The 14579-nt window shown below is 38.8% G+C and overlaps 1 protein-coding gene and 1 pseudogene across 5 annotated transcripts in view; one reads left to right on the forward strand and one right to left on the reverse strand.

Annotated features, from left to right (window-relative positions):
* The window catches only part of BMAL2 (basic helix-loop-helix ARNT like 2), an 80102-nt gene that overhangs the window by 48345 nt on the left and 17178 nt on the right, over positions 1-14579 (reverse strand). For all 5 annotated transcript variants that reach the window (XM_014587204.2, XM_014587199.2, XM_014587197.2 and 2 more), the window contains 3 exons: positions 7148-7227; positions 5344-5436; positions 3292-3406 (listed from right to left, as the gene is read on the reverse strand). In XM_014587204.2, the coding sequence (XP_014442690.1) occupies positions 3292-3406; positions 5344-5436; positions 7148-7227 (288 nt within the window). The remainder of the gene's footprint in view (positions 1-3291; positions 3407-5343; positions 5437-7147; positions 7228-14579) is intronic.
* On the forward strand, positions 12178-13213 carry LOC102489136 (RWD domain-containing protein 1-like; annotated as a pseudogene).

Genomic DNA, 14579 nt, shown 5'->3' on the forward strand with positions numbered 1-14579 from the left:
AGGATGTTCATCATACACAAAATAATAAATGTAATACATCACACTGACAGAAGGAAAGAGAAAACTATGTGATCATATCAATTTGTGCAGAAAAAGCACTTGATAAAAGGCAACATTCCTTCATGATTAAGCTCTCAACAAAATAGGTACAGAAGGTACATTTCTAAACACAATAAAAGCCATATGACAAACCTGTAGCTAACAACATACTGAATGGGAAAAAGATGAAAGTTTTCCCACTAAAGACTGGAATAAGACAAGATTGCCCACTTTCTCCACCTCTGTGCAGGATAGTACTGGAAGTTCTAGCCAATGCGATGAGCTAAGAGAGTAAAATAAAAGGCACTCACATAGGGAAGGAAGAAGCAAAATTGTCCCTTTTACAGATGACGTGATTACATGTATAGAAAATCCAAAGGAATCCATACAAATTCTCCCAGAAGAGATAAAGAATTCAGTAAAGTGGCAGGACACAAAAGCAATATACAAAAATCTATAATGCTGTTATACCCTACCAATGAACAGAGGGAGAACTGAAGAAAGCAATCACATTTACAATAGCCGCACACACACACAAAAAACCTAGGGAGAAACCTAACCAAAGAGGTAAAAGATCTTTACAAGGAAAATTATGAAAAATCCCAAAAAAGAAACTGAATATAAAAATATAAAAAAATGGAAAGACATCCTGTGTTCTTAGATTAGAAGAATCAATATAATCAAAATGTCAGTTCTACCCAACTTAATTCAATGTAATCTGATCGAATGACCAGTGATATTCTTCACAGAAACAGACAAACAAATCATAAAATCTGTCAGGAATTATGAAAGACTCTATATGGCCAAGGCAATATTACGCAAAAGGGCAAAAGGAGGAGGCATCTCACTACCCAACCTCAAAATGTATTACAAAACAACATAGTACTGGTATGAAAACAGGCACAAAGGACAATACAAAAGAATAGAGAATGCATAAACAAACCCCAAAACATATAGCCAACTGATTTTTGACAAAGGACACAAGACAATCCAGTGGAGGAAAGAAAGGCTTTTCAGCACATGGTCCTGGAGGAACTGGATATCCACATGCAGAAAAATGAAACTGGATCTCTCTCTCTCTTACCATTAACACTGATCAATTCAAAATGGATCAAAGATCTAAATGTAAAACCTCACACTATGAAATTACTGATGGAAGAAACCAGTAGATGGTGTAAAGGTTACATTGCTGGACTTCCACACAGTTGACCACAGTTCAAATCCCAGACCCAACGACTTAAAAACCTCACACTATCATGTGTGTGTATGTGCCCAAAATCCTGAAAGGAGAATGAAGGAAAAGGGATGGTGGCATGGCCATCCTCCCTGGGGGGGGGTGATTTATTGCTTTCTTTCTCTCTGCTTCTCCAGTGAACTCGTGTGTCTTATACCAGAAATCTTTCTGAAAAAAAAAAAATTACTGATGGAAAACACAGGGGAAACACTTGAAGACATTGGAATAGGCAAAAATTTCTTAAATAAGACCCCTAAAATACAGGCAACGATTCCAAAAATGGACAAGTGGGATTACATCAGGCTGAAAAGCACCTTCATAGCAAAGGAAACAATAAATACAGTAAAAAACAAAAACAAAAACAAAAACAACCCCTCAGAATGGGAGAACATATTTGCAGATTGTTTCCGATAAGGGAGTGATAACTAGAATATAACAGGAACCTAAGCAACTTACTCACAAAAAAAAAAAAAAAAGAAGAAGAAGAAAAGAAAAGAAAGAATAATCCTTTTTAAAAATTGTGAAAATAAGCAGGACAAATAACTCTCTAAGGATGAGATACATATGGCCAAAAAGCATATGAAAAAGTGTTCAACGTTTCTCATCAAAAAGAAAATGCAAATCAAAACCACATGAAACATCACTCAACCACAGGCAGAAAGGCTGTGATCAAAACAAAAAAACAAAGAATGAGAAGAACTGGCGAGGCTGTAGTGAAAGGGAACCTTTCTACAATATTGGTGGGAATGTAAATTAGTACAAGCAATGTAAAAAACAGTAAATCTACAAAATAACTGCCATATGACCTGGTAATCTTGCTCCTTGGCATTTACCCAAAGGACAGGAAAACACTCAGCTTGAACACTTGAACATTCATGTTTACTGAAGCATTATTCAATTGTTAAGACATGGAATCAATCTAAGTGCCAACAACTGATGACTGAAATTGAACATATGTGGCACATATACACTGTGGAATATTACTCAGTCATAAAGGATGGCAAGACTGTCATTTGAGTCAAAGCAGATGATTACAGACTTATTGCTAAGTGAAACAAGTCATACTATGAAAGATAAACATGGCAGAAATAGAACGGTTCTAAGGTATAAAGTAGGTAGATACTGGAGACTGTATGGGAGTGGGGGCAGAGAGTGGGGAGTGGATGTGAGGGGCTCAGGGAAAAAGCATTTGACAGACAAAAGAATATAAAGTTCTTCACTGAAAATTATGTATATGGTAATATCCTCAATTTGATCATCACACACCACATATATGCTTTGAAAAACAGTGTTGTACACCAAGAAATTATAAAATAAAAAACATGTTAAAGACCTCAATTATGACAGTGATAAATATCTTTTTTTTTTAATTATAAATGTTTGGTACTAAACATTTTCAGGGAACATTAGTACTTTCAGACAAAATAAAGAATACTTATACTTCCCAAGCACAATTACAAAAAAGTCTTTTATACTAAGAACTAACTCATATAAGAAAAAGAAAAATGATCTTTGAGGCATATAGCTAGATAATAAAAAGTTGAACAATTTTTTAAAATCCAAAATGATACATTTTTTTCCTTTTTAAGCAGTTATTTATTTATTTATGTATGTATGTATGTGTGTATGTATGTATGTATGTATTTATGTGTTGTGATTTTTAAGCTGCTGAGTCTGGGACTTGAACGGTGGTCGACATGTGGGAATCCAGCACCTTAACCACCACACCACCTACTGGCCCCTACTTTCTCTGAAATATTTTATTTGCATATGAAAAATAACAAATATGAAGTGATTATATTTTCACCAAATAAAGCCTCTTTATAGAAATATATATGTTTATATATATATATTTATAGAGAGAGAGATAAAGAGAGAGAGATCAACTCTGAGGTTGATGAATGTAAAGTTTAATAAGTAATTCTCTTGATAAAATTTTAGTCAACTCTTTTGAAAACACTGTATAGATAAAAATGGCGTTCACATAAAATACTAAGCATGTGGAAATGAGCACTTACTTTTAGTATCTATTAGCTTCTCTCGTGGTGAAATATCAGAAGAAAGTTGTTCTTTCACTTTGGCAACATCTTTTGGGTGTAAGAAGTCAAACAAGCTTTGTCCAGTCAAACTAGCCTATTTGTAGGTAGACATTAATCTCAAGTCACTATCGTCATTTTCCGTATTTCCTTATACAGATATATAATACCCTTTATTTTTAAAGGTTGATTTTTGTTAAGCTCAAAGATACATTCATTACACTGTGCGACATTAACTTAACTAGTGTTAGAACAGAATTATAGAAGAAAAACAGATACACAGAGAACCATCCTGGATGTCCACAAACCACACACAGCTAGTCAGTAGTATTGTTACATCTTGTTAGCCTGGTAACATTCTCCAATTCACATTACTTCTAAATAAATTATTATGATTTATTTGAAACTTTTTATCCTTAGTAAAAGGAAAGAGGTTACATTACAGTATAATATGGAAGTCACAGAATATTTGTGATTTTATGATAGAACTCAGATTTGCCATGCTATTAAAAAACTATCACATTATTGTAAAACAAAATTCAACCCAAATTACGGCTTGATTCCCATTCCAGCTTTCCCAATGTGCAGAAAGTCCCTAGGTTTATTGCTTACCTGATTGTACCACCTAGAGAATTGATTACCCTTTCCTATGAATGTAATCCCCTGGCTACTCTAGCCAAATGCTTTTTACTCCCTTGATGCTCCAGTTCCCTAGAATCCCTCTCCCAGCTTGAAATGTCTTCTCCTCTGCTTAAGACCCACTTCTGATGAACCTAGCTAACATTCTACTTCATGTGTGAAGCCCTCTCTGACCCACAATGATCACCCTCTTCTAAGCTCCTATGTGACTGAAGTAGTCATTCCAGTAACAGGTGCGACAACGGACCATGATACAGTAGCATGGACTACTTGGCAGTTAGATATACTACAAAAACTAGAATCTGATTTATGAATTAGTCTGCTGTGTGTTTGGTTTATATGAGTCTGTGTCCAGAACTCTCTATTAGGGCAAATTAAGCTTCTGAATCTGAAAAGCTGAGAACTAGACCCTTAATCACAGGAATCCCAAGATCCCCTTGAGCAGCCAGTGCATCTCTTAAATAGCCTCTGATACACAAAGTTAATCCCCATTGGAACCGAACTTCCTGTCACTAATTTGGAACTTAAGTACCACCTTGAATTATCAGGGGCAGGTGTGCCTGTGTGTGTATGTGTGTGTGTGTGTGTGTGTGTGTGTGTGTGGTGGAGGTGTGCTCAACCTCCAATTAGAAGATGGAATCATCAGGTCTTGCACCATTCTTGGTTTCCCAGCTACAACAAGATGCATGACTCAAGGGCTCTCAATCCTCTGTGTACAGGCTCCTAACACCTCTCCTTCTGTTATTTCATCTTTATCTGTGAATACCTTATACCCCTCCATACTTGAAAATAGGCTGGAACTAGTGGGAGGTACACAAGACCAAAGTTATAGTCTGATTTCTAGTTTAGTGAGACCACAGGTGCTAATTTATTCACTCTGTTGGACACGGTTTTTGAATAGTTAGCATAAATTAAACCATGTTCTGTAATGAAGGGGCAAGCACCTAGCTAGTTAAATAGATGTATTTTAGAGTTTGCTGCCAGAGATAAGATCAGAAACCATTACACAACGCACATAACTTAATAATAAACAATAATGCTCTCTCTTGGAGGGAAAAGAATAGTGACTAAGACTTCAAGACATTCTCAGATATACCTTATTTAGTCTTTACATCTTGAGAGATAAGTATAATCATCATTTCCACTTTTTACGTAGGAGGAAGCTGAGACTCAGTACAATTAAGCAACTTGCTGAAGGTCAGGAAGGGAACACTAATGTCAGTAATAGCAATCCATGCACTTCCCACACATCCTTCCATCTCTCCTGGAGTTCTAACTTAGCAGAACCTCACCCCACATCCCATTTGGAAGAACGAACTGAGAAAAAGAACTTCGAAAAACGTGTTCATTCAGAATATCAGACAATGTGTGGAAAATTTCTTCTGTTTTGGATACCTGATCATAATTAAGTATTTTGGAGACTGACTTAGAAACGAAGAAAATTTTTCCTCTTTCACATCCAACCACAAATAGGAAGCCTTCTGCGGTCTAAAATAATAAAAAAGAGAAGTGAATATTTAAAAGTATCTTCTCTCTCTCACATACACACATATTCAGCTATTGAGAAAATGATTGGGGCCATAAAACTAAGGCATGCACAGACTAGGGACGAGGAAGGGCTGAGGACATTTTACCCTGCACCCTTTTACACTTTCAGAATAATGGTAAGGTCTCACTCGAAACTAGATTGCAAAAATTCAAATATTTCAGTCACTTTCATAAGGTCTATCTGGCAAATCTCCTATAAAGCAGCCTAATGGGAATGGATACATGTGCACACACAGGGCAAGCCTGGTCACGCCCACTCAACATTTCCTCAAATTAATTCTCTCTCTCTCTTTTTTTTTTTTTTTTTTTTTTTTTTTTGCCATAAGGCAAAGGCACCATCTACTTTTTTTGCCATAGGGCAAGTGCACTCATCAGAGAGAGAGAGACAGAGAGATAGAAAGAGAAGTGAGAATCACCCCTTGGAAGGATGGCCATGCCACAATCCCTTCTCCTTCATTCTCCTCTTGGGATTTTGAGCACACACACACACACACGTGTGGCGTGTTTCAACCCGCCAGGTCCAGAACTTGAACCGTGGTTGATCGTATAGGAGTCCAGCACCTTAACCACCATGCCACCTGCTGGCCCCTCCTTGAATGAATTCTTACCAATTGGAAACAAACATGTAAATTAGGCAGACATGTTCTATAGGAGGCAGATGCAACGTTATATGGAATTATGACAAAAACCACTTAAAGATTGGAGAGAAAGCTTCCAAAGTATATTGTACTTTTTGCTATCATTAAAAGAATTTTTTTAATATACAAAAGAAACCTTTGTATTCCTTCCAGCAATGTTATATTTAAATTCACATGTTCAAATAAGCTTGCTAGGGCCAGGAGATGGCACAGAGGTTAAAGTGGCTGGATCCCATTTAGAAGACTGTGTGGTTCGAGTCCTGGACCTGGTGGCTTAAAAATTATGCCAGGTGCATGTGCCTGTGTTCCCAAAACCTCAAGAAGAGAACCTAAAGAGGAGAAGGGATAGTGGCATGGCCATCCCTCGGCTGTGATTTCTCACTCTTTTTTCTCTCTCTGTTCCTGTCTCTCTCTCTCTCTCTCTAAGGAATACACACACCCTACAGCAAAAACTGAAAAACAAACAAAAGAAATGAATAAGCATTGCTTTCTAGAAAATTAAAAATGAACAAAAATATATATGAAAGGTCTATTCATTCAGACTATTGCTAATGCCTGGTGTCACAGTTCATAACCAAGACACTTCCTACCCCTTGGGGGCAGGATAAGTCAATGTCATGGTCATATTCTCCATGTCCAATAAACCTCTGAACAGACTTCTGAAAACTCATGTATGGGGAATGCCGTGAGGTCAAAACCAACTCACTAAGTGGTGACCGGTTAGTCTTTAGAGAACAAGATTTGAAAGGACTGGGATGCCAGGGAGATGGATTTTAAGGAGGTGGCATAAAGATATACTTTGTCCCATATTTTGCCAAGTGCCTATCCTTGGTCTCTACTTTCATTAGCCCAGACTAATATGACATGCCTAATTCTATCATTTAAATTTCTGTATTAAAGGAAATAGAGTCCTATACTTTTACACTAGGAAGCAGATTTAAGAAAATCAGTCTCCCGTTCAAACAAAAACTAGAAGACAAATACAACTGAAAGGAATAGGTCTCTTTACTTACCTTAAGAATTAAGTGTCTGAGCTCATTATCCTGAATAAATGAGGGTCTATAGTTATTCCCTACATAAGAATTTGTTATGCCTAAAAAGAGACAAGTGGGAAAAGTTATTTAAAACACAGTACAGGAGTCAATGTAGTAAGTGCTCCCTGAACGTTAGCAATGCTGCCGCTGCTACTGATAGTAATGGTGGTATTTTCCCTTTTAGCATATTCTAAGAAAGCTATACTCTTTTTCCTGCTTTATTGCAACCACATTAAAATTTCTTACTTTGAGATTTTGAATTCACGGAACTACTTATTTCCATATACCCAGATGTGCAGAGTAAGAGCTGTGCATAAAGAGGAACCAACAGAACAAGATGCACACAACAATATTCAAGAAGCTATACAGTTATTTGGATTAGTTCTTAGCTTATTAAAACTGATTCTATGGGAAACAGCAAGTGGAATGATGGTTAGGGTGCTAGCCTCCCACATGGCCAAACGTGGCTCAAGTCCCAGATCTAGCAGCTTCCTTTCTTACTTTCCCCAAATCTCTCTAGTGAGTGCAAGTGTCCTATAGCAAATTTAAAAATAATAATAGTAATAATAAAGGCATAATGGTTCTATCATTAGATTCCCATGTAGTTGACCACAGATTGAGTCCCAGACCCGGTAGCTTAAAATTCACGCTGGGGGGACCAGCAGTTAGCGTAATGGCTATGTCGCTGAACTCCCACATGGTCGACCGCAGTTCAAGTCCTGGACCCGGTGGCTTAAACTCACACTGGGCATGTGTGCGTGTATGCCCAAGATCCCGAGAGGAGAATGGAGGAGAAGGGATTGTGGCATGGCTATCCTCCCTGGGAGGTGACTTCTCACTTTCTGTCTCTCTCTGTCTCTCTGGCAAGCGTACGTACCCTATAGCAAAAAAAAAAAAAAAAAAAAAAAATTCACATTGGGTGTGTATGTGCCCAGAATCCTGAGAAGAGAACAGAGAAGAAGCGACTACAGCATGGCCATCCCCCCAGGAGGATGATTTTTTTGCTTTCTGTCTCTCTGGCGAACACACAAGCCCTATAGCAAAAATCTCTATCAAAAAAATTAAATATTTCTTAAAAAGGGGGGGGGGGACAATAGGTGGTATGGTGTTTAAGGGTGCTGTACTCCCATATGGCTGACTATGGTTCAAGTCCCGGACCTGGCAGCTTGCTTTCTCACTTTCTCTCTCTCTCTCTCACTCACTCACTCACTCACTCTGTCCCTCTCTGGTTAAATTAAAATAAATTTAAAAATAAAGTTAAATAATTCTTAAAACAAACAAATCCCCTAAAAAATTGATTCTGTGAATTACCCCCAAGAAGATTCTGGGATTCTAAACAAATTTTATGCAGTCATAGGGTTGTCAAATAAGAAAAGCCCTTTAATGACCACATGGAGACCTCTGTTCTGAGAATATAAAATATTATAAAATTAAATGAGATAATTCACTTTAAGTCCTTAGCACAGAGTTATTTTATTAAAATTAAAGTCTCCAAAGCAACTGAGGGGTTGGGAAAATTATATGAAATTATCAGGACAAATCCAAAATAAAAGTTTAACACGAGAAAAGGAAAGCTCTGAAATTCATCAGTAGTGAATCTACCAACTCTGACATGCAGGAGTGTCTCGAGGCCACAAGGGGGAGTAGAGAGCAGTCCACAAAGCCAAGGAGTGACATCTCAGAGCAAGAGTGATTCAGAAATAAATTATCACTTATACTCACCAACCTCCTTAACCTAGCCCAACCACCTCCCCGGGGACTGAAAGAAGGCTGATCTTGCCAGAGAAAGGTGGTGGAATACTCCGAGACATTTTTAACTTAAATGTTTTCATAACTCTTAATTAATATAATACTTGTACATATTTATGGGGCACAGTGTGGTTTTTCAATGCATGAATAGTATATAATGATCAAATCAAGGTAATTGGGAGAGCCATTGCCACAAACATTTGTCATTCCTGTTTTTGTTTGTTTGGATGTTTTTTAGATTTTTTCCATAGGGCATGAGTGCTTGCTGAAGGGAGAGAGCGAGAGAAAAATCATTCTGGGGTGGTGGCCACGCAGCAATCCCATCTCCTCTCAGGATTTGGGGCATACATGCACATATACCCAGTGTGTTTTTCAAGCCAGGACTCAACACATGGAGTCTTGCTATTACTGTTTATCTATCTGTCTATATGTCTACCATATTGACTTCTTGATTTATTTTTCGGATATTTCATCATTCATGTATACAAATGCACTGATTAGGCCAGCTGGTGGCATGGCAGGTAAGGCAGCTGGACCCCCACATGGCCAGCTGTGCAGTTCAATTCCTAGACCCGGTGGCTTCTGAAACTGCCAGATACAAGGGCATGCCTAGAATCCCAAGGAGGGAATATAGGGGAAGGGGCTGCAGTGTGACCACACCCCAGGGAGGTGCTTTCTCACTTTCCCTCTATGTCTGTCTCTGACTCTCTCTCTGGTGAGTTCATGCACTCTCTAGCAATTTTTTTTAAAAAAAGAAATGGCACTGATTTTTGTATGATTTTGTTATTCTACAACTTTTACTGATGTTGCTTATCAGTGGAATCTTCAGGTTCTTCTATGTATAAGACAATACACAGGGCCAGGAGGAGGTGTACTGGTTAAGGGGCTGGACTCCCACAAGGCTGACAGTGGTTTGAATCCCAGACCACGTGGCTTACAAAATCACACCAGGGGACCAGCAGTTAGCATAATGGCTATGTCTCTGGACTCCCACGTAGTCGACCGTGGTTCAGGTCTGGGCCTGGCGGCTTAAACTCACGCCGGGCGCGTGTGCGTGCGTGCCCAAGATCCCAAGAGGAGAATGGAGGAGAAAGGATTGCAGCGTGGCCATCCCCCCTGGGGGGTGATTTCTTCCTTTCTGTCTCTCTCTGTCCTTCTGGCGAGCGCCCGCACCCTATAGCAAAAAGCCTCTCCAGAAAAAAAAAAAATAATCACACCGGATACCTGTGCGTGTGCCCAAAATCCCGAGAGGAGACTCAAAGAGAAGGGAATGCAGCACAACCATCCCCTAGGGGGTGATTTCTCACTCTCCCTCCCTGTCTCTAACTGGCAAGTGTATGTGTCCAAAAATAAATACCTTTTAAAAAATCCTATCATCTGAAAACAGGGGCAATTTGGATGCCCTGTTTTTTTCTCTCTTGGCTAATTGCTCTGGCTAGGATTCCCAATAACTAAGTTGAATGGGAATGAAAGAGTGGACATGCCTGTCTTGTTCCAATTCTTAGAAAAAAAGCTTTCCACTTTTCCTGATTCAGTATGTTGTTTACTGTGGTTTTATCATCATGATATTTATTGCACTGAAGTATGTTTCTTTTATACCTAATGTGTTGAGTGTTTTTATCATGAGGGAATGTTGAATTTTACCAAATGCTGCTTCTTCATCTATTGAAATGACCAGATGGATTATATCCTTTGTTCTGTTGATGTGATGTATCATATTTATTGATTTGTATATGTTGAATCATCCTTGAATCCCTAGGATAAATGCCATCTGGTCATAATGTATGAGTGTTTTTTAAAGATTTATCTTTTTTTTTTTTCTTTTAATTCAAAATAGGGCATGTGTACTCATGAGAAAGAGAGAGAGAGAAAGCAACTGCCAGGTCTGGGACTCAAACTATGGTTGGCATATGGAAGTCCAACACCCTAGTCACCATGTCACCTGCTGGCCTTAATGTGTAACCTTTTTAAAGTGCTGTAGGATTCAGTTTTCCTAGTCCATTACTGAAAGATTCTGCATTTATATTTACCAGGGATGTGATTTGCAGTTCTTATTTTTGTTATATCCTTATCTGGTTTACTATCAAGATAATGCTGCCCTTGCAGAATGAGTTTGAAAGAATTCCTTCCCCTTGAATTTTTCAGAGTAGTTTGAGATCAACTGGCATTAATTCTTCTTTAAACTTTGGGAAGAATTCAGTGGTGAAGTCAGCAGGTCCTGGGCTTTTCTCTGTGGGAGACTTTTCAATTACTGATTCAATCCCACTACTGTCATCGGTCTGTTCCAGTTTTCTGCTAGTTCATGGTTCAATCTCGGTAGGCTGTATGTGTCCAGAAATTTGTCCCTCTAGATATTCCACTTGGTCACCACGCAGATGTTCCTAATAATCTCTAAAGATCTCTTGTGTTTCTGTGGTATTAGTTATAATATTTCCATTTCAATCTCTGATTTTATCTACTTGGATATTATTTATTTTATGTATTCATTTCTCTTTACTTGGTTAGCTTAGCTAATGGTTTGTCAATTTTATCTTTAAAAAAAACAACTTTTCATTTCACTGATTTCTTGTAAGTTTTTGTTGCAATTTTACTTTTGTTCTGATTATTCTTATTTCTTTTCTTCTACTAATAATAGGCTTGGCTGGCTCTTGCTTTTCTAGCTCCTGAGGTGCATCATTAGGTTGTCCATTCAAAATCGTTCTACTTCTTTGATGCAGACATTTATTAAACCTCCCTCTTATTACTTTTTACTAAATTCCATAGGTTTGGGTATGTTGTGATTTCATTTTCATTTGTTTCAGAGCCTTTTTAAATGTTCTTAATTTCTTCATTGATTCAGTAGTCCTTCAGGATTTTGTCTAATTTCTGCGTATTTGTACAGTTCCCAACGTTCCTGTCATTATTGATTTCTAGTTTCATTCCATCATCATCAGAAAACTCTCTTGATATGATTTCAATTTTTAAAAATGTATTGAGACTTGCTTTGTGACATATCATGTGGTCTCCTCTGGAAAACGTTCCCAGCACTGATGAGAAGAACGTGCATTCTGCAGTTGTTAGATAAAATGTTTTGCAAATATCTGCAAGGTCCATTTGCTCTACAAGTGCAGTTCACTTATATTATTTTAAAAATATAGTTATTGAGGCCCAGCCAGGCATTGGGCTCTGGGCCTTCCCACCGGAGAATCTGTGCCCCCCCGCCCCCGGCCCAGCTCGCCACCTGGTGCCTGGGCGATCCACTGGCAGCAGTGAGGACCAAGATGGCAGATTATGGTGAGGAGCCACGAAACGGGCTGGAGGCTCTGGAGTCCATCTACCCCGACTCCTTCACGGCTTGATTGTGCATTACTCCAACTCTCCTAAGAACTAGTCTTCCAAAATATAAATGGACGTTCCTGATACCACGTTCTCCTTCAGGACTGCTTCACCTGACAGGGTCCTGCTAAGTTTATCAGAAAATCCGCCTAGTTTCACCAGTGATGTGACATCTGAGGCTGGAGAGAATGATGAAACTGTCCAGACAACCCTCAAATTAACATCCAGGGAAAAATACCCAGATGACGCTCCACTTTATGAAATAGTCTCCCAGGAAAATCTAGAAGATAATGATGTCTCAGACACTTAGAAATGATTAGCATTACTGGCTGAAGAAAATCTTGGGATGGTAAAGGTTTTTACTCTAGTGACAGCTGTGTAAGAAAAAGTAAACGAAATAGGTCAGATAGAAGCTAGAAGCAAGGAAAAAAAGAAAAAAAAAAGGAAAGGAAGCAGAAGCCGAAAAGCAATTTTTCCATGGCACTCCTGTTACGACTGGCAATTTCTTAAATTGGAAGGCCAAGTTTGATGCAGAACTCTTGGAAATTAAAAAGAAATGGATGGGAGACCAGCAGGTGGTGTGGTTAAAGCACTGGACACTCCCACATGGCCGACCATGGTCTGAGTCTTGGACCTGGTGGCTTGCTTTCTCAATTTCCTACTCTTTTTCTCTGTGTCTCCCTCTGGTCAAATTAAAATAAATGAATGAATAAATAATATAAAGAAATGGATGAAAGAAGAACAAGCAGGAAAAAAAAACAAAGTAAGTGGGAAGCAGCTGTTTGAAACATAATCTCGACACTTCCGATATCCAGTGTTTGGAGGATGCAGGAAACAATGTGGAGGTAGGTGAGTCTTTGTTCTAGGAAATGGATGACTCAGAGCTAAAGGATAATGAAGATGATCTAGATTATAATCCTGCTGACCCAGAGAGTGACTCAACTGACTAATGGACTATTTCCATCTACAAAGAGGCTTGACTGCCACAGCATCTGTGGCTATGCTGAGAGTGTTTTGATTTGCCTTCGTTTCTAAGAAAAAAATAATTTTCAGGAGAATATTCTTCTGATAGTTTTGTCATTGAACTTAATAAACTGACCTTAAAATCTCAAAAAGAAATGATTTATTATTCATTTATTTTTTAAAATTTGAACAGAGAGAGAGGGAAAGAAAGAAAACAAGTCACCGGGTCCAGGACTCAAACCACAGTTGGCCATGTGGGAGTCCAAGGCTTTAACCACCACACCACCTGTCAGCCTCATAAGTGCAGTTGTTTAAATAATTATTTAATTGTATTTATTACTGTTATTCTTTTCAATTTGCTACAGGGCATGTGAGCTTACCAGAGAGAGAGAGAGAGAGAAAGAGAGAGAGAGAAAGTAAGAGAGCACGCTGTCAGGTCCAGGACTCGAACCGCAGTCAGCCATGTGGGAGCCCAGCATCTTAACTACCATGTCACCTGCTGACCCCGATAAGTGCAGTTTAAATTGAATAATTCTTTACTGATTTTCTGTCTAGACGATCTGTCCAATGCTGAGAACAAGGTGTTGAAGTCCCCAATTATTATTTTATTGGGGTCACTCTCCCTTTAGATCTAAAAATGTTTGCTTTCTTTATTTGGGTACCCCAGTGTTTGTTGCATATGTATTTACAACTGTTATATCCTCTTGTTGAACTGATCCCTTTATCATCTTATAATGACCCTCTTTATCTTTTAAAAAAAGTTTTGCCAGAGAGTGCACACACTCGGCAGAGACAGAGAGGGAGAAGGAGAAAACCCACCTCCCCCAACAATGGGGCAAACACTCTAGCTAACTATTGTTTCCTCCTCTTTGTTTTGGTCTTTTTATTGTTGGTTGGCCATCTTGTCAGAAGTTCTCTCAGATGGGACTAGCAGTTAGGCTATGTCACTGGACTCCCAGGTAGTCGACCACGGTTCGTGTCCCAGACCCAGTGGCTTAAAACTCACACCGGGCACGTGTGCGTGCCCAAGATCCCAAGAGGAGAATGGAGGAGAAGGGATTGCGGCATGACCATCCCCCCTGGGGGGTGATTTCTTGCTTTCTGTCTCTCTGTCTCTGTCTGTCTGGCGAGCACTCCCGTTATCAAAAACCTCCCTCAAAAAAAAAAAAAAAAAAAAAGAAGTTCTCTCGGAGACATTTTAACTACAAATTGGCACTGGGATGGATCTGCAGTCTAAACCTACTAATTAACTAAACAGTGGTGGTGATAAGGAAGCCAGAAAATCAAAAACACCTTACAATTTGATTAAGTGTCTCAGCCTTGTAGCACTCCCGAGAGGCCTGGCATATGCAAAAAAAAAAAATCTTTGTTGGAATCTACCTTC

The sequence above is a fragment of the Tupaia chinensis genome, unplaced genomic scaffold (genome assembly GCF_000334495.1).
Source record: "Tupaia chinensis unplaced genomic scaffold, TupChi_1.0 Scaffold000028_1, whole genome shotgun sequence".
NCBI classification, from domain to species: Eukaryota; Metazoa; Chordata; class Mammalia; order Scandentia; family Tupaiidae; genus Tupaia; species Tupaia belangeri.